The sequence below is a fragment of the Polyodon spathula genome, chromosome 12, assembly GCF_017654505.1.
Source record: "Polyodon spathula isolate WHYD16114869_AA chromosome 12, ASM1765450v1, whole genome shotgun sequence".
Lineage (NCBI taxonomy): Eukaryota > Metazoa > Chordata > Actinopteri > Acipenseriformes > Polyodontidae > Polyodon > Polyodon spathula.
The window spans coordinates 37,076,806-37,096,638 of record NC_054545.1 but is presented as its reverse complement, the minus strand read 5'-3'; the positions used below and the strand labels follow the sequence as shown (position 1 = coordinate 37,096,638).

The window sequence follows — 19,833 nt, the reverse complement described above, 5'->3', positions numbered from 1 at the left end:
CGATTCAGCAGTGCTGGAGGACATGAGGCCTCTCTGCTGTGTTCATTCCCTGCTGTGTCCCAGTGAACTGAAGCCAGGGCTCTGAGGTTCACTTCTTCAAGCACCCTCCCTTCTTGCACCTGTAGAATGGATAGATCCACACCTGCACTAACTTAATATGGTTCTATTGCATTATAAAGATTCATGTGCTGTCACATTAACCAGCTTTCGGGCACAGACAGATCCCCTCGCGTTCCACAACATGAATCATCCAATCACTGAAGGTGTGCGCTGGTCAGAGCTTGAAAAGAGCAAACCTCAGCTTCAAGTGTATAGACATACATTGCATGTACCGAGCACATTGCATGCCTTTATAGTATATAAAAGGGAGGGGATATTTAGCACTCCATTCGCTTCATGCAGGGGCTCTCTGGTTATTGCACATGTGGTACTGTAGAGAATTGTTCAGAGGCACTTTTTGTGATGACTCAACCCAACTCCTGCTCTTCTAGAGCTAGTATTTGGTGAGGCAACGCAATGTGCTGGGTTCTGTGGATTGATTTTAATAACTAGACCTCGCTGGGATAAACCACAGCATTTTATACCAGCAGGGAATCCCTTGGGATTGCATTTACTGCTTGGGGGTGATCCCGGGACTACCACAAAGATGTGGTTCATGGATCCAGGGGGATTAAATTCTCTAAAAAATAACCAGCAGTGGCTTATTGTTAGAGCTTCAAGCACAATGAGTCCAGGTCAGCCTGCTAGCAGTCTGGGAAGACGGAGGAAGTGTTTGGGGGTGTGCACCATAATTTTAGAAATAATCCCTGTGTGTGTGTTATACACATAACAGAGCTGTCTTGAGAGAGACCTTTTTGTAAAATGTGAACATGCTGTGTAGCACCCATCTCTGGTATGACATGCCTTCCTGTATAAGCACCCTCTCAAAATCTTGGTATGCTATAGAGAATGCTATTACTGAAGTACATCTATTCCGCAAAACTTGGGTATAGCGGAACACAACCTATATACCTGACATACAAGCTCCTAAAATTTCGAATAGGGTGCATGCTATAGTACTAAAATTCTGAAGATCTTTTCTTCTCATCTGAGGGAAGGTAAAAGAATGAAATGGTTTGATTTCCTATGATTCCCTTTAATCAGTTTTTCTCAGTCTGCCGACATAGTTGCTTCTGTACAGGAATACAGTTCTTATATTATCTTATCTTCGATTGAATGCAGTCTTCCCCCCCCACAAGTAGTACACTTGGCTGATTTTACCATTACACAACATTACTCTAGGTCTGGAATATGGAGGTAGAGCCAATCTTTAGATATTTGCAGTGCAATAGTTATTTAATGGAGGCGTGCAATACTGTTATTAACTACGTTGTTCCATCACAAAGAAAATTGAAATCCGATCATCCATTAGAGGGCACGCCAGCCTAGGTGAAAGATTTAACCACACTCCTTTAAAAGCAGTAATGTGGAATCTTGTGCAGAGCCTGAATGACTCCTTATTAAACAATGTGGAGCTGGGGTGGCATGTTTGAAAACAATACATTCAATTGCAGAGAGTAACCCAGCTCATTAGCTTCTGAACCAGAAACTTTTTCAGTCAATGAAGAGGAATTATAATGGTAACCAGCGGGTTGGTTGTGTGGCTCCGAGAAATCCATGTGATGCTGGCTGCCATTGCTTCTCTGCAGTACGGTCGCACTTGTTGAGAGCCGCAAAGGGATCAAAGCCTGCACTGGCCCCCCATTCACACTCCCATTATAACCATGAGACAGAGCATCACAGTGGGTTATGATAGGGAAAGCAGAAGCAACATCTCTAAGTAATCACACAGTGACTGAAGTGCAGGGCTGTCTGTCTGTTCGCTCTGTACTCTGCTGTTTATACACAGTATGGTAAAAGGCTGGGGACAGTGATGAACGGAGCAGTTACTTTTTCATAGGCTTCCCCAGCTCATGAATCAAATTTGGAGGGAGAGAGAGGGGCCACCCACGGTCTGAACATCCACACTGCAACATGAGCTCCACATGGTTAACCCTTTATAACTCCACTCCCGCAGGGTAGAATCACATAAACAGTATAAGCAGTGCTGCAGGATGCCTTTGCATGCAAACCTAAAGAGAAATACTTGCAGTAATGAGAAATAGACTGTAATATTGAACCGAGCAGGAGCAATGTGGCGTGAATGCTAATTGGATCCAACGGCTTTTGTACTTCATTTTTTGTCACATTTTGTTAGAAGATCTAAGAATATATGGTAGCAGACTGCATGTAATTTGTCTTTGAAAAGACTATCAGATTGCTGATGTATTATCAGGGCTATTGTATTGAACATTTCAGGGTATAGTTTTTGCTTGTAATTCTGTATTTGGATGTTGAGGAGTGTAACGTGTTAATATCCCTTGTTATTATAGACCTCTCCCCACTTAACTGCTAGCTCCTTAAGACTCATCTGCTTTGTATCAGTCATTTTGTTCACATTTCATTGCCAAGTTCTCCTTGGAGAGCCAGGAAAACCTTTCCGTTTTACAAGAAAAATGCCAACCAAAGTCACCACTGCCAAGATTACTGGAAGAGAATGAAAATAACAGTGCAGCAGGAACACACTGACTCTCAAATAGCAGCTCCTGTCTTACAGGACTGTACTGCTCTGAGATAGGACAGTCCTTCTCTTACCGGACTGTACTGCTCTGAGCTAGGACAGCCCTCCTCTTACCAGACTGTACTGCTCTGAGCTAGGACTTCTGTGCACTGGGGATAACATAGCTTTTCAGTAATCCCCTCTGTGCAGCGCTATGGTGCTGTGTTACTATATGCCAGTGCAGGGTGGTGAAGACACCTCACTGTCAACACTCCATCATTATCATGTGCAGGGTTCAGGTCACCATTGTTAATTTCCAGTGGTTAGTTAAGAGTCATTGTCATGTTTATTAACCTTCAGTCTTCTCTGCCTCTCTTTTCCTCCCTTCCTCCTCTCTCTCTCTCTCTCTCTCTCTCTCTCTCTCTCTCTCTCTCTCTCTCTCTCTCTCTCTCTCCCCTCCTCCTTTTTCTCTTCCTTTGGATCTCTTATCCTCTCCAGAGGCTGTTCCTTTGTATCCAGACTCCTGCTCTGGTTCTGCAACACCAGGCCTGTTCCCGTCTAGAGCTGCCTGGAGAGCGTGCAAGTGAGTCTGCTTCTCTCCCCTCTCCACCGTCTGCTTCTCTCTTTCCACATCTCCAACCAGAGCTACTCAGGCAGGCAGGCAGGCAGGCAGGCAGAGAGGCAGGCAGGCAGGCAGGCAGAGAGGCAGGCAGGTGTGAGTTAGCGGTTGAATACTGGGATTGGGAAATACTAAAAGAAACCTAGTATATTCAAGGAAAAACATTTTGACAATTTCTCAATGAAGACATGTTAAAATGTTTGACATTGAATTTATGAAGGATTCCATTTGTATTTTAAAGGGAATCCCAGATGTATAAATAGATATAGAGCTACCATATTCCTTCAAATTTAAGGCACAGCCCAAATTTCTCACCCTCAAATAAAAATGCATTTACAAATATACAACCTCAGTTACGCATATGGAGGCAGTTTGCCACCATCTGATATCATACAGGGCATTACAGTTACGTGCTGCTTCTCATTTCCAGTCGGGATTACTCACACCTGTTTTTCTCCCAATTTGTGAACTGTGGTATTGCTTGGCACGTCAAAAAAATACTGGGGACTGATCATCACTTCCTGTCTGTCCAAGCTGGTACTATTTGTTAGAAACACTGAAACTGTTATCTCTTCTCTTCAAATTCCCCACGAAGCTAATGACGCTTCTTTGAAAACGTCTGCCTGTATGTCATGAATGATTCGAAATTGGGCAGTAACGTTTTGTTTCCTCTTATCTTGGCAGTCAGTCATGTTACTGCTTGTGTATTCGGGCAGTCACGTCTTTTTTTTACTCTTATCTTGGCAGTACAAACATCGCTATACTGTACTCAAATTTAAGCAGGCTATTTTTGAGATGAAAAATAAATGTTTAAAAAGTGTGTTTTAAATTCAAAGGAATACAGTATTTTAAAAGGTATTTTCAGTATAAGCAAGCTCTCTCATTCATTCAATGCAATGCTGTTCAGAGAGCCCAATTCAGTGTTAATAAGAGTCTCCATTTCAACAAAGTGTGCAAAGTTTTTATATTTAATATGTATTAAAACTGTATATAAACGTCTTTTAGATAGATGGTTACATGGATAGATGGCTAGATGGATAGATGGATGGATGGTTAGATGGATAAATGGATAGATGGATACATGAATACATGACTAGATGATTAGATGGATGGTGGTAATATGGATGATGGATAGATGGTTAGATAGATAAATGGTTAGATGGATAGATGGATAGATGGATAGATGGTTAGATGGATAGATGGATAGATGGATACATGAATACATGGCTAGATGTTTAGATGGATAGTGGTTAGATGGATACATGGCAAGATGGATAGATGGATAGATGGATGGATAGATGGTTAGGTGGATAGATTGATAGATAGACAGATGGATAGATGGATAGATGGTTAGATGGTTAGATGGATAATGGTTAGATGGATAGATGAATAAATGGATAGTGGTTAGATGGATAGATGGATAGATGGATACTTGGCAGAATGGATAGATGGTTAGATGGATATATGGATTCACAGATATGTGGATAGGAGGATAGATGTATAGATGGATAGATGGTTAGATGGATAGATGGAAAGATGGATAGATGAATAGATGGATAGTGGTTAGATGGATAGATGGATAGATGGTTAGATGGATAGATGGAAAGATGGACAGATGAATAGATGGATAGTGGTTAGATGGCTAGATGGATAGATAGATAGATGGTTAGATGGATAGATAGATAGGTCAATAGATAGATAGACAGCTTCTTAATTAGTCTCTGGAATTTCATTCAGATTGATTGCATTGTGTTTTCACTGTAGTGCTGTGCACACATATTGTTGAGATGATACTTTTGTAAGTGCAATTCTACTGAATAGAAGAAATGCACTCAACATTAATCCATGGCTCATACTGTAATGTGTGGGATCCTGCATATTTAAAGTGGTTGCATATTTGTTTGTAACACTCTCTGCTGCTGCTTCCGTTGTTCACAGCAGCCTTGGTCTTCAGACGCAGCGCGTACATCATCCGCAGAGCCGAATACAGGGGACTGAGTGAAAGCGCCCTGAATTGGAATAGGTTTCTACTGATGTCATCTCATCATTATCTTCAAAGATCTCACAGCATGTGATCATCAGAGGGTTTCTGTCTAAACCCTGAGATTAGTCCTCTTGCAAAAACTCAACAAGCCTGCAAGCCCAGCCTTAGAGCCGCTAACGAAACTTCCCAGCCATGAAGATTTTATCAGCTGCAGTAATAAAACGTTCCCATCTTTCTGCTTCCTAGGCTGGCCATGCATAATGCACAGCCAGGAGCTGCAAGTTTGTAGGCAGCAGTGGAGCCTCCTCTGTATGCAAACAGTTTCCCCTGCTGTGCGGTTCATTATCGTATTTCCTATACCTTGAGTGGCTCTGATATTTTGCACAGAATTTGCCAGGTTGTAATCTGGGCTTCTTCCTTCAACTGACACCCCATCATGGTGTATTGTTGGAGCTGCTCCACCTGCTTTCACTCCATCAGCACGCCGGCATGACAGTACCCCCTGACCCAGATGTTACTACAGCATTGCTTTTTTAAACAAAGTAATGTTCTGCTTTGCAAGCCCTGACCCCCAATGAAAATCGAATCCAGGTTGAGAGCAGACACAACAACAACAAACAGTCAAGCAGTCAAAGCCATAGCAGCTGTGGTGACATCACTGAAAGGCAAACACCACAAATTGAATACAAATGTTAGGCCATAACATTGTGCAGCCCATATGTCCATGATGGGCTTTATCTGTTATGGACCAATTACATAATGGGGGTGGGGGGAGTCATTTTCTGGCTTGTGACATTCTTTGGGGTGTACTTGCAGTAGAACATCCAAAAAACAAGAGCCCATTAGCTCAATGAAACCTTCATGCATACTGTAGTATTAACTAAATACAGTGTAGTTATGTGCACTAGAGTGCATCTTGCATGCACTTGCTAGCTGAGGCATATGGAAGCATTCATATTCAATTATGTAGGTAAATCCAGTGCCCGTCCTGAACAAACCCTTCTGGATCTGCTTTCTAAGGGACGGCCCGCAGATGGACTCGAACGCAACCCATTTGTGAAGCTCATTGAAAATCTGTGTAAAAAGCCTGCGATCAGCCATTAGAACATTCTTCTAGATTTTGATAGTGAGGGTGACCATGACTAAAAGGAAACCAAAACATGAACAAAATCCAGTACCTTCCCTAAATCTAAAGTATAATGTGCAGAATGTTATTCAGGCTTATAACTGAATAAGTATTCCATTTGGAGAGAGTGGACGGTACTGGGCTTGATTGCTGACATCATTCCTCAAATGTAATGTTTTCTCAGTAAATTATTATTATCAGTAGTAGTAGTATTATTCTTCCTTCGTTTACAGCTCACAGTAATACACATAGACAGCAAGGTATTGTGTTCATGTTCTGTTTGATGTGGGATTGTAGTAGTTTTTCCTATATATGTGCGAGTAAGAAAGTAAAAATGAAAAGGGGAAGAGTCTGATTGCCGTATAGCGATGGATGGGCTGCTTCTGGTGCACTCTTAACAAGCTGGAGTGTTTGCAAGAGCGCTGTCAAGACGTTGTGTAGCTTGTTCTATATCTCCTCAAAGGGCTGAGCGGTCTCTTTGTTCCAGACACAATGACATGTGCTGATCTAATTAGGACCCTGCGCGTCTCACATCAAACAACAGCCGCACTCGAAGGCCACAGTCTTTAAAATGTCTTGCTGAATTTTCACATTTTGTACAGTAAAAGTTTAACCAGTTAGTTTCCATTCTGACACATTTAGAAGGAGATTCCCAGTCAATTACCCCAATAAATCATGCATGTCTTTTCTTTCTTATACAATGCAATCGCTGGAAAAAAAGGGTTTACACAAAACAGATTTGTTACTGTGGTCAATGGGCCGTGAACGTGACATCACCTTCTAATCTAATGTACCGTATCACAGCACAGAAACTCTGAGGAGCTCCCAGGATCCCCAGGGTATGATCTGAGGGGTGTTGAGCAGGATCCCCAGGGTATGATCTGAGGGGTGTTGAGCAGGATCCCCAGGGTATGATCTGAGGGGTGTTGAGCAGGATCCCCAGGGTATGATCTGAGGAGTGTTGAGCAGGATCCCCAGGGTATGATCTGAGGGGTGTTGAGCAGGATCCCCAGGGTATGATCTGAGGGGTGTTGCGCAGGATCCCCAGGGTATGATCTGAGGGGTGTTGAGCAGGATCTCCAGGGTATGATCTGAGGGGTGTTGAGCAGCATCCCCAGGGTATGATCTGAGGGGTGTTGAGCAGGATCCTCAGGGTATGATCTGAGGGGTGTTGAGCAGCATCCCCAGGGTATGATCTGAGGGGTGTTGAGCAGGATCCCCAGGGTATGATCTGTGGGGTGTTGAGATGGGGAGAGAGGGTAATGACATTCAGGGTACAGGCTTGCATCGAATATCGAGTGCTTTGCAGTCAATGCTTTTGCAAGTATGTGAAAAAGCATGAAAAACCTTTAAAGTGGACATTAGGGTTTCGTTTGGTTAGATAGAGGTGTTATGAAGCTAGGTTGTCTGTTTTAGTGGTCTAGTTTGTTCTAAGAACATGTTGTTTGTGTTTTATGTTTTTGTAATAAATGCACTCCTTATAGCATGTACTTCACATCCTCCATTCTGCTCTGATCTGCTCAGCACAGCGTTTTAAGAGCCAGTGTGCCTTATAGAGCTAGAGCTCAATATAGGCTGGGTTAGTCAGCGAATTCAATACCATAAACTCAATACTGGGGGTTAGCAGAAGTTAAAAAGTCCCAGAAGAAATCAATACCGGGGAGCTGAATACAAGCACATTAAATACAAAGAAAGCAAGGATGAAAGGAATGTGTGTCGATCTATTTCGAGATAGCTCAATACAGAAAACTCATTACTGGTACCTGTGAGCCAGCAAATGCTTAGCCAACTGATGGGAAAGTGACAGCAACATTGTTTTATGTTTGTTTTTGTTTTTCTCCAACCAAAGCGACAGCAAGTCCAGTCTCCAGGATGTCTAAGGTGCGGATGACGGTGCCATTTGCAGAGCTCTAAACATTCTGATTGTCTTAGCTCTTTGAATGGTACTGCCATGTGTACTCAAATATCAGCATGTGGTCAGAGAATGTTGCTCTCTCCTTTGCTCACAGCCACACAGAAACATGCACACTGGCTCAGTGAGTGACCTCTCCTTAGCTCACAGCCACACAGAAACATGCACACTGGCTCAGTGAGTGACTAGGCTCAGCTTTAACAAACTTCCACTGTCAAGTCTAACCAGGGGTGCTGGCATGGTTCTGTACCACCATCCTATTGATGGGTATTGGAAATGTTCAAAATGGGACATTTATCTAGGGACTTGAAATAGACCTGGGACAAAATATAGTCATGCTATCTTGTGACTTACATGGAATAGAGATAGTGAAGAAAGGATATTTGTGCAACTTTAGTAAAAAAATTATAATGATATATATGTACCGAGGCCTCATTTTCACGATTCTTGGGAAGATTGTCAGTAGTTTTGTGTTAAGTGGTGGACCCTGAGGGTCTATTTGATGCACGTCTAAACGTCAATGCTATGAAGCTGCAGGTTTTTTTTTACATTCCTGATGAGACTTGAAATTAAACTATTGCTGGTTCAGAAGCAGCACTGCAGAGGCATATTTATAGATTCATTTAGAAGACACCATTTAGCACCAATTGTATTTCTCGGATAATCATGGATTTTTTTTTTCATTAACAACAGCATCCGCAGTGCTGCAAGGAAATAACAAGGTTTATCAAAAAATACATTGGGAGAGTTTCAATTTGTGTTGGTATTTAGAGGCTGTCACAGAGCCCCTGACTAATGACATATGAACCCCCTCCCCCAGACTGTCTGTCTGCTTGGTAAAACACCCCCTGCTGGTGTGACCCTCCTTTCCTCTCTGTAACGCGACATGCTTCACAGTAGGGCAGGCTAGTTCTCACCTGGAGACTGAGTGGCTCTCAATTGATGAATAAAAAAAGCTATGTACAGTCTTTTATTTTTTTCTATCAACATGCACAAAGTCCTCACATAGAATTGATGTAACATTGTGTAATACCCTGACTGTACACAGACCTGCATGTGCTAGCTAACGAGCGGCTCCGTGTGGAGGGGTGATGCCGTTTGAAAGTTTGAATCGCACTGTTTCAACCCAACTTTTTAATTGAGGTCTAAGCATGCTGTCATTCCGTGCATTGCACTTGTTATCTAAGCAGAACACCACACAGAGTCCTGAAGGGTCACGTCTAGGCAAGCACGTTCATGACTCTACGCTTAGCAAGCAAGCAAGCACAATTTTCAGCTCTGCAAATAATAATATTCATCACTCTGGATCGACCAGGGAAAAGGCATTGGCATTGATTAGAACATGCCACTTCTGAGATGAAAACAAGCTCTTGTTATAGAGGTTTGATGGCTGTGATCAACTCAGGGGAACACACCTCTCACAGCTTCATAAGCAGAGCGGTGTGGGTACTGGAAAGTCATAGCGGCTCCGCTAGCACCCATGCTCGTGTCTCCAATAAGAGAGACTGGGAGGCGCTGGCCCTTCCCACCCTGTGTATGAGCCAGATTGGAAATGCACTCTCGTTAGAAAGAGGCCACCATGTGCCTGTAATTAAAGGGTTCACGAATGGACCACTTGTCAAGATTGGCATTTGCATGTATTGTATATATTCAATAGATAATTACTTGCTTTGTTCCTCAGATTTCTCACTTCTGCTTCCTGCAGGCAATAAACACATCATTTTCTTCCCTTGATTATGCTCAGGACTTCACTGAGTAACAGTTTTCTGTTCTGAAGCCATCAAATGAGATCAGAATCTCTTTGTATCATTATTTGTGTTTCTTTCTCCCAAACTGGTATGCTTCCGGAAGCTCCAACATTGAAACGCTCAGATTTGGGAAATTTGTCTTTTTAAGAATTTTCTCTTTTATTTCTTTTTTACTAATGTCGGGATACCTTCAATCCTCCACCCTGCATAGCAAAGGGGCAGCCAGGAAACTAGGAAACGTCCCTTTAGGTTTGTTTTGAACTGTAACAGAGAACGCAGTCTCCCTGCGATTGTTTAAAGCATGCAGTCTGGATTGGGTAGAGCGGCGAGACACAGAGACAGCTTAATAAAAGGAATTTATTCTAGAGGGGATTTTCATTATTGCAAACAGGCCAGTACTGGTTCAGAACCTGAGTGCCCCCTAGCTGTTAAATCGTGAATTGCCCATAATTTTGCTATCAAAGGTTTTGAATTTGTAGCCATCCAGATCGATTAACTATTACTCATCTGAATAATGTAATAATAACTGTTGCTGTGGCTGAAGCAGTTGCATCTTGAAAGAAAGAAAGAAAGACATTGAAAAAAGCATCCACTTTTGTGTAATATGTTTTTAGAAGTTATTACGTTGAAATATATGCATTCATAGATATGGAGCATAGCTTGAGTAAATGGATCACAAAGCCACATTAAATGTGTCACTCAGAACATCATAAGCATCTTTAATTATGAGTCTGAAATGCCCGAAAGCACGTAGAAATCCAATATAATATAAATATTTGTGAGAGAACGTCGTGCCGACAGTCCTCTCTACTCTTTATCTGTATTGTTGTTAGTAGGTTAGCACACTGAAGAATGAAAGTGCAGCTGCTGCAGATCTTACTAATGCACCCTGAAATATATTCAGGCTACTGTAGAACAACTCTTGTTTCAATGGAGCGTGCTGTTTTAAAGCTGAAGATGTGTTTTTGTGTTTTATTAACCGTGACGTTTTTAAGGGAGCGTCACTTTTTTAAGTTCCTGGTATTGTATGAATTTTGTCAGCATTGTTCTTTATCTGGTTATGACCAGTTCTTTCATATGCTCTGATTCTACTCATTATGCACTTTATAATTACAGTTAGAATTGTCTTCATTGGGTAATATAAAAATACCTCTAGCAGTTCACTACAGGAATACGTGCACTTAGGCCCTCTTAATCACTGAGGTCTGTATTTAAGACAAGTTGTTTTCCAGGAATTACTGTTTTTCAAATTCCAGAATTATTCTTTATGATGGTTAGGTAATATTGCACATTTTTAATGATTTTCTTCTGTCAAATTATCATTGGCAGATTTGTTCTCTGTGAATGGAAAGTTTCATTCATTCATCAGTTTTTTTTTCAGTTTGGTAATTTCCTGTGTATTTTTCTACTTGAGTAAATATCTTTAAAAATCAAGTTGACCACGATCCCTATAACAGGCATGAAGGTATCTGTGTGGAGCACAAATGGGCTTTTAAAAACATGTATTTAAGAATGTAGAGATGGACCAGAATCTTCAGAGAAAGAAAGTGCCGTCCATAATTCCTGAAGTGGACATTCCTGGAATGAAAGCAAGGCTATGCCTGCAATCTCTTACAGATGTTAAAGCTTGAAGCACTTACACTCAGTTGAGATGAAAAGTTGAAGAGTGATTGCAATTTAATTAACGTGAGATGAAGCAAGTGGGTAGAGAGATCCCCAGCCGAGCTTAAGTAAAAACAAACCTATCAGACTGGGCTGTTTTTCCTTCAAGCTCAGTCGGTCTGGCAGCTGGAGCAGCAAGTGGACACGCTAAAAGCTTCATCTCTTCTTAAAGTCATCAGACCCCTAGAGACATGTGCTCCAGCTCACCTGAGAGAGCCTGGTAATGTGTGGCAGGGGTGGGCAAGTTAATGGATCAATACAGCGCTGTGTTGGGGCTTGTTTGTAGTGTGTTGTGTTCACTGCAACAAGGCTTGGAGAGATCTATCCATTCGTCCATTCATTCATTCATTCATTTTCAAAAGTTTTTTTTTATCTGCAATGGTTTCCAGAAAGACTTCAACAACATACATCAGAACAGGTACAAAATAAAATATAGCACAGGCACAATGTAAGAAACGCACACCACACAATAGAAAAATGACAGCATTGCTAGCTGAGCCTGGCAGTCTCCCTGCACCGTGCTCAGCTCTAGAAGTGTGGCACGTCTTTGAGAAATCCAGCACTATTCTTCTTCTAAAAGCAAAAGTTCAGTGTTCAGCAGACAGGAATTGCTGTGCCTAGAGACACACTACCAAGTCCACTATCAGGTGCAGGTGTTGCTTTGTGTTCTAGGGAGGTTATCACAGATGTTGTAGTACTGGTCGGTGCTGGGGATGGAAGCTGCAAAGATTACATTCCATTTAAGAATTTCTGAATAAATGAACCACAGCTTTACAATATTTGGTCATTGCCTGGCACATTATCATTGCAAAAAAATAAAATAAAAAAAAATTCTAAAGTAACCATAGGAACAGCCTAAACAGAAGGTAAAATCCCATTAGTATTTAATAGAGGAAGACATGAGAAGAAAATCTGGAAATAAAATACCTGGGCACCTCGGGCAACAATTACAGCATAACTGATTTTATAAGAATGAAAAGTTCATAGAAAAAAGAGACAGGACACACGCAGCCCTATCTTAGCACTGCAATTGCATGTTCACAAAGGGGTCTCGTCATCAAACTACGACTGTTCCCCCGATTTCTTAGTGACCTTGTAAACGCTGCAAGCACAGTACCATTGCAAATACTGTCACTGGCCCATCTCTGAGCTCATATTCCTATTCAAACCACCTCTCTGCCAACCCTCAATATTATTATTATTATTATTATTATTATTATTATTATTATTATTATTACATTTTTCTTCAATGATACAGCCGCAGAATGTTCAACCCACTGGCTTACTCTCATGAGAGCCATCAGTGACACTATCATTAGCTTTAACACTGGTTACCTTCTATCCTGGCTCTAACAGCATTCTGCTTGCATTACATTAAACCCTATTACACATAGCAAATATGTAATCATTCTGCACATCATCAAGATTGCATTTGTGAGCCGTAAGAGATGTACTCTTCCAGAACCAATTCCTGGGCAAGTTTGTAACCGATACTCGTTGCTTCTTTTTAATGTCAGTCAGTCTCAAGCAGCAAGACCGTGACGCTAAATGTGCAAAGCAAGTGCAGCAACGTAGGGTGGACTGTTGATCAGAGCAAAGAGTATCATGGAATAGGATGAGTTTTAATACCACACTCACTGTTTTGCCTGTGTATATTCACCTGACCCTGGCTGTAGAAATACGTAGCAGCAAGACCAGACAAGAGAGATCCTGTTCAGTTCATTCTGTTAAAAGTGCTAAGAATCATTGGAAATTGACCCACATGCCATGCTACACTGCCTCAGGATGCATACATATGTACACAATATGAGACTCTAGTATTATACAAACATGCACAGTATCACAAAGGGTTTATTATTTCTGGGATGCTGGCATTTTCAAGGGTCCAGTCCTTTACACATCCCGTACTGATGGCTGTTGAAGCCTGTGACACAAGAGAAAGCTTTGTCACAGCGTCTGGCTGTGGGTTCAGAATACGGCAACATGGCAACAATTTTAAGTTCTGCTACATTAAAACCTGAGGCCCATTTCCTCTTTTGCACTCCAACAACGTCAGAGTGCTGTGTTCAAAGGCACATTTTCAGCCCAATTTCCTCCCAGGAATTGTCTTCGGCTGGTTGTTTGTGTAAACAGCAGTTAATGGTTTTAGTGCTTTGCTGGAGCTCAAGGAGCACAGCCTGGGTCCCAGAGAAATGGCCTGGAATGATAGGAGTGTATAGCTGTAGGTGACCCAACAGAGATATACTGGGCTTTCTGTGCATCTTTATTTCAGTATGCCCTGCTTATGCACGAGCCCACGTGATAATGTGCTTCATACCCACTTGCATGAATGTGATGGTGTGGCAGAGCAAAGCTCTGCTCTTTAGAAATTGGCAGGGATGGGGTTAACTTCCCCTACCTGCCTGGGTTTATTATGTTCAGGTGGCTGGGGTTGATTAGTTGATTAGGTTGATTAACGATCAATCAGCGCCCAGCCACCTGATATAAAAGGAGGCCTCTGCTTCTCATTTGGAGAGAGGGAGCTGAGGAAGCAGGTTGGTTTTTTTTGGTTGTTTGGAAAACTTGAATCCAGTGAAGGCATTGCCCAGCCTGGAAACTGTTATTTTTGTAAATTTTGCTTTTTGTCTTTCTTTGTGTTTAAATTGTTTTGTTTTGGCCCTTGTGCCCTTTCATTTTGTGTTTATTTATAATAAAATAGTTATTTTTTGAACTGCAGTCTGTCTCTGGGCCTCTATCCACTCGCCAGCCTGCCACAGATGGACTTGGATGGGTATTTGTATCAAGATGCATGCATCCCTTTCCTTAGACTCTCTGCTGCAGGTGAATGGTGACCCATGTCACCTAATTGTACCGCACTATCTTGAGAATGATGAGATTTGATGCGTGCCACTCTATGGTGCTGATACCTGTTCGTTGGTTTGTTTAATTGCATGTACAGTAGGAATACATTTCAAGAAACCAATGAACTAAGCTAGTGCCTGAAATAATGTGTACCTCAAAAATGCTCCAGATTTACTTCTGAACATAATAAAATAACTGCAGCATCAAGCTGCATTTTAAATAAAGAAAAACAAAGCGGTTAAATGTGCATCTTTCTGTGAAGAACATAAGTTTTGAGCAATTCACAGAGTTCCTGCTGAATTTATCCCCCCTCTCAAACAAATTTTTTGTATTAAATTTTCCTAGACTGTTGACTCCAACACCAGACTGGAATCCTGTTATTTATTTACAAAATCAGACTTTAATAAACCCACTTTTTAAAAAATAAACAAGGGGAAGCAGAGTGTATAGTGGCTCAGGATTTCAAACAGAGCTGTACTGCACCCACCTGGGTTTAATCTAGGCACAGACAAAGGGTAGGACTCGTAAAATTCACAATGTATTACCAGGCTCTCTCAATGTTCCTCTCAACTGACAAGATTTTGCAACACCCCCGTCTGCAAATTAGAACCCAATTACTTTCCAAAGCAACGCTTAATTGCCAGATAAATTGCAATTATTGTGTTGTGCTCAGCCAGCAGCCTCAAAGCCCGGGGGGTCACACCTACGCTGCCTCATTGTAAGAACAACACAATTAGAAAATCCATCAAAACTCTGGGGATTGTGGGCATGTCTCTAACCGTGACCAAGTCTGTTATTATCTAAATGAGGACTGAACATTGACCCCCTTGAATACTCTATATCCACGGCAGCTGGCCTGGATGCATGACTTCCAGTTTTGCAGTACAGCCTCATTTGATTCAAATCTGCTGTTAGCTGACACTGTGGAATTGAAACTGTGCCGAAAATAAATGTTGTATATGGGTTATACATTTTACAATATGTGGATTTTTATTTTAACCAACATCTTGGAAATATGAGTCTTTAAAGAAATTGCTGGCTCTAGGAGTTTGCTGGAAATGAGGGACAGATGTATCATTTTAAAAAGAGCTGACGGCAGCATCCTATTTTTTCTCCTGTCCTTAGATATATAAAGTTATAGTTTAGATAGCAAATGCTCAGAGCCAGCAATTTCTTTAAAGGCTCATAAAGTTATATCTAATGAGTTAAACTAAAGTCTATGGTCTGCTATAGGAGGGCAATATTTTGGAAACGAAAAATAGGTAAGGTATTCATTATTTCTTCTTCTTTGCCCTAGCTGGTCCAAGGTTGTGCTCCAGCATAGCATATTCCCCATTAATGTGTCATGAATTCAAGCATGAAAATGTCAAAGCTAGTGTAACAGCTGGGTTAGAGGGTAATAGTGCTGGTATTACTTTCCAGGGAGTGAGCCATGTTCTACTAGCGACTCAGCTGTAACCTTGTTAAAAAAAGTAAATAGAAACATTATTTAGTGGAAATACCAGCCTAACCCTAAATAAATACATGCATGCAATGTGTTGTTGTGGACCAGCTTGATGGCCCAGCACATAAACATAGTCAAAACAAAAGTGCATGTATATTAGGGGTGTGCCAACTACCAAGTAAAAGCAAGCATTTCTAACAACTTACACACGTACAAAGCTTATTATTCGTAACAGAGTCCCCAGCTCAATCTCAATCTGTATCCCTCTATACCTCACTGTAGCAAAGCTCCTAGTTCCCCCCAATCCTGGCTCAGGTGCAGGAGAGTAAAACGTGATATAAAATAATTCCTTCCAGGGGAGCTGTTTTAGCAGCATTGCCATCTGTTACACATTTGACAAACAATTCCCTCATCCAACTGCCAGTGTGTTTGTGTATCAGAAAGCAATCAGGACATTAAGCTGGGCAATAAAACAAAGGAAAGAGAACACGCTTCAATCACGCCCCTCATTGCCTTGTGATTATCCTAAAATAAGTGCATTATATTAAAGTAATAATAGCTTTAAATAAGCATCTAGGTCTAAGGAAAATGGCTGCATGTTAGCCTCTAGTAAGTATAGCTTGGCAATGATTATCTTTAAATGTATTTAGCAAGGGGTGGTGGATGCAGCCTAACCAGAATAATTACCTGGATTGGAATGGGTTCAGTATTACCATTGTCACCCTCCTCTGCAGGTGTCTGAATAGAGTTAGGGTTCTGATCGTGAAGCCTTGCTTGGGTGGATCATAATAAAGGGATCGTGATTTTGCTCCTTTGGTAAATCAATGATATAACATTTTGTCTTGTTTGCTTTTAATATTCCCATTGTATGGTTTCAGGTATATGGTGCTGCACAATGGGAATCACCCCAAACAGGAGAATCTATCCTTTCAGACTTCAGAGTCCCGGGAATCTTGTTTCTGATCCGAAGAGAGAGAGAGGCATATGGAATCTGGGAACAGAGATGCACACAGAGGATGTGGCAGGGCTTGGTACCACCGGATTGGAATCGCTTGTCCACAACACCAACTTAATTACCATAGCAATGACTTCATTTGGGCAAGTTTGGACAGTCCTGTTTGGGATTCAGTGGCTGTTTGACTCGTAACAAAAAAGAAAATCTGTTCTAAGTTCTTTCTTGCTCTCTCTTTGTATCATTATCAGCCTCAAAGGCGCACTGGGCATTAACCAAACATTGCAAAAACTGTTAATTATATAATGTTAGGTTTGCAGACTATTGGAACCACAGTTTGCCAAAATCCTAAGAGTTTAGGTTTCTCTCTGGAAGAAATTTGAAAGATAAACACAGAAAAAAAGCTGACAATAGTAATGACACTAATTACAACGTCATGATTAAGAAGCAATGTATGATGAGTGTTACCAAAGGTATTGCATTTAAGTTTAAGCTTAATATAATATTATTAAGGATTTATTGCAGGTGTAGTTAGGTTTACAAATATATTTTTATGAGTTAAATGCAGTGTCTCAGATTTGTAAGAGCCAAAAAGTCGGAAGCTAAATTTGGCTGTGCAAAAATACACAAAAAAGAATAGTATTATACATAAGAAAAGGCATTTCATTCATCATGATTCTTCTGTCGCTCTCTCTATCACACATACACACACACACACACACACACACACACATCACAAAGAAATGGGTGGAGTCCAAAAATGGGCACACGATTGAATCACGTGCTTTGGAAACAGGAGCCTTGGATCAAAGTTAATTTCTCTTTACCATGCAGCTCCCCTTGAAAGCCCATTCAAATATGCAAAACTCTATCATGCTTGGTTTGAGCTCATAAAGAACTGAAGCTCAGTGAATGGGTTCAGCGTTTTCTCAGTCGCTGCTGGCGTGACACACACATGAACACAGCATTACACCTGGACAGGAGGTGAAAGAGCCTGAATTCCTGGGACCTGCCCAGGATTATTCCTCTATAAAAATGATCTTCACCACTGTGCTGAAAAACCAACAACGGGAAACTGATGTTGAATGAATCGTGAAATTGAACTTTGCTGTTTGTTTAATTTGTTTGTTTCAGGTGGTTGTTTTGCTCGCTTATGTTTTGGTGGTTGCTGGTTCAACATGTCAGTGATTTGTTTCTATTTGTCTGTTTGTTTGTTTGAAGCTCCTCCTCAGTCAGTGATCTTTTAACACCGACTCAAAGACTATCCAGCTAGTTTCAGATGGTAATGTTGCTGATCAGCTAACCAGAGAGGCACAGGAGTCAGTTTCGAATGGGCACAAATTAGTTGGTTTGTAATGCTCTCCATTGGACAGCACAGGTTTCCTCTCAGAAGGTGCTGCTAGCAGTATACATCAGTAAGAATTCAGCACACAGCACTGAGTGCCTTACCACTGCTCAGTGCAGAGACAGAGAGATTGTACACCAAACACTATGGGATATTTACATGAAGAATTGGTGGTTGCAATCATTCTTAACAGTTCTAGGTTCTGATGCTTAAATATTATTTGAATATGCTGTTCCACTTTCTGACAGAAGCATTGTATTTTGTAATTGGTAACCGATGATCATGTGTCACCTCCTGACTTTTATCCTCCACTGCTGGTGAAATGTACAGTTAAATACGCAAACACGCACACACGCACACACGCACACACATTGCTCAAAGCTGTGCCTGCTGCTGCAAGAAGGCAGAATCATTGGATGGGATATCCTATTTTGGATATGGCTAAACCTATTTATAATAGTAAGGATAAATAATAATACCAGGGCTTTCCTCACTTGTTAAATAATTGGATGTATTATGAATATGTGTGATGATGGATACAATATACAGGATGCACTTTAAAGCAGAACAGCCATTAGTGAGACAACACAAGTAACCAGCCCTGTCATTTGTGTCCTGTTTACTAAACCCCATAGCAATCTCTTCAGAGACTGCAGCAAGCACTACAAATGGGTTATACGCTGCACTCCAGTTATCTCAGAGCACACAATGAGTAAGCAGATAGTTTTGATCTTCTCACGCGATTTCATAACCATACACTACTTGTCAATGCACTTTAAACATGTGGGGCTGCCTGCGCTAGTTTATAGCTACACTACAAGACTGACTTCCAGCACTGCTCCATCTCAACTGATGATGATATCCCATTTCAAACCTCCAGTGTTCACAGTTATTTATTTTCGAGATGGTGACTGGAATATTCAACACACTGGAATTCAGAATCCCAAATTATTGTATTGTGTGAGTGCAAACTCTGAACCGAATATAAACCAGACAAACCAAAAAATTATATATATATGTATAGAGGGCGACCCCTCTATACAGCTTTCCTCTTGTATCATTCTAGACCAGTGGTCCTCAAAGTGGTGCCTGCAGGCAAATTCATGCCCGTGAAGCCAGATCATCGTGCCCACGGCAGCTGTTCTTAAATTATGGGTCATGAACACATTTCAAAGCTTTAAACATGTTTTCCAACAAAAGCTTCACAGCACTCTGTTGACAGTGCTGCTCGCTTATGCTGTGCTTGTACCTACTCAACATATTATTTTTTTCCTGAAGGGCCTCTGCGATACGATTAACCAATTGAATATCTGCATTTTCTCTGCGGTAGCCCAATCATAATTTAGCTGGGTGGGACATAAACTGTGTCTGTTTTAGTTTCAGGTACTGACGTAAGTAAGTTTAACCATTAGGAGAGTTAAATATCTGCCAAGTTTTATGCAGCTGTCCAATCATAAGCAAGCAGAGGCCGTTCATGGTATTCTGCATGAAAATTGAAGGCGAGTGAGTAGCCAATGGGAAAGTAAAAGATCTCACAGCTGTCCAATCATTCGTGAGCAGAGGCGAGGTGTTAATATGCCAGGTAAGCACTGAATTTCTCTGACTGTTATTGAGAAAAATAA

General features: G+C 41.3%; 1 protein-coding gene across 2 annotated transcripts in view; it reads left to right on the top strand.

Annotated features, from left to right (window-relative positions):
• The window catches only part of LOC121323832 (5-hydroxytryptamine receptor 4-like), a 72,998-nt gene extending 53,594 nt beyond the window's left edge, over positions 1-19,404 (top strand). The window contains exons 7-8 of one of the 2 annotated variants that reach the window (XM_041265101.1): positions 3,077-3,161; positions 16,793-16,881. In XM_041265101.1, coding sequence (XP_041121035.1) covers positions 3,077-3,140 — 64 coding nt within the window. In that variant the 3' untranslated portion in view covers positions 3,141-3,161; positions 16,793-16,881. Of the gene's footprint in view, positions 1-3,076; positions 3,162-16,792 lie in introns of both variants that reach the window. The other variant, XM_041265099.1, reaches the window with a different exon arrangement.
• The last annotated feature ends 429 nt before the right edge of the window (positions 19,405-19,833 follow it).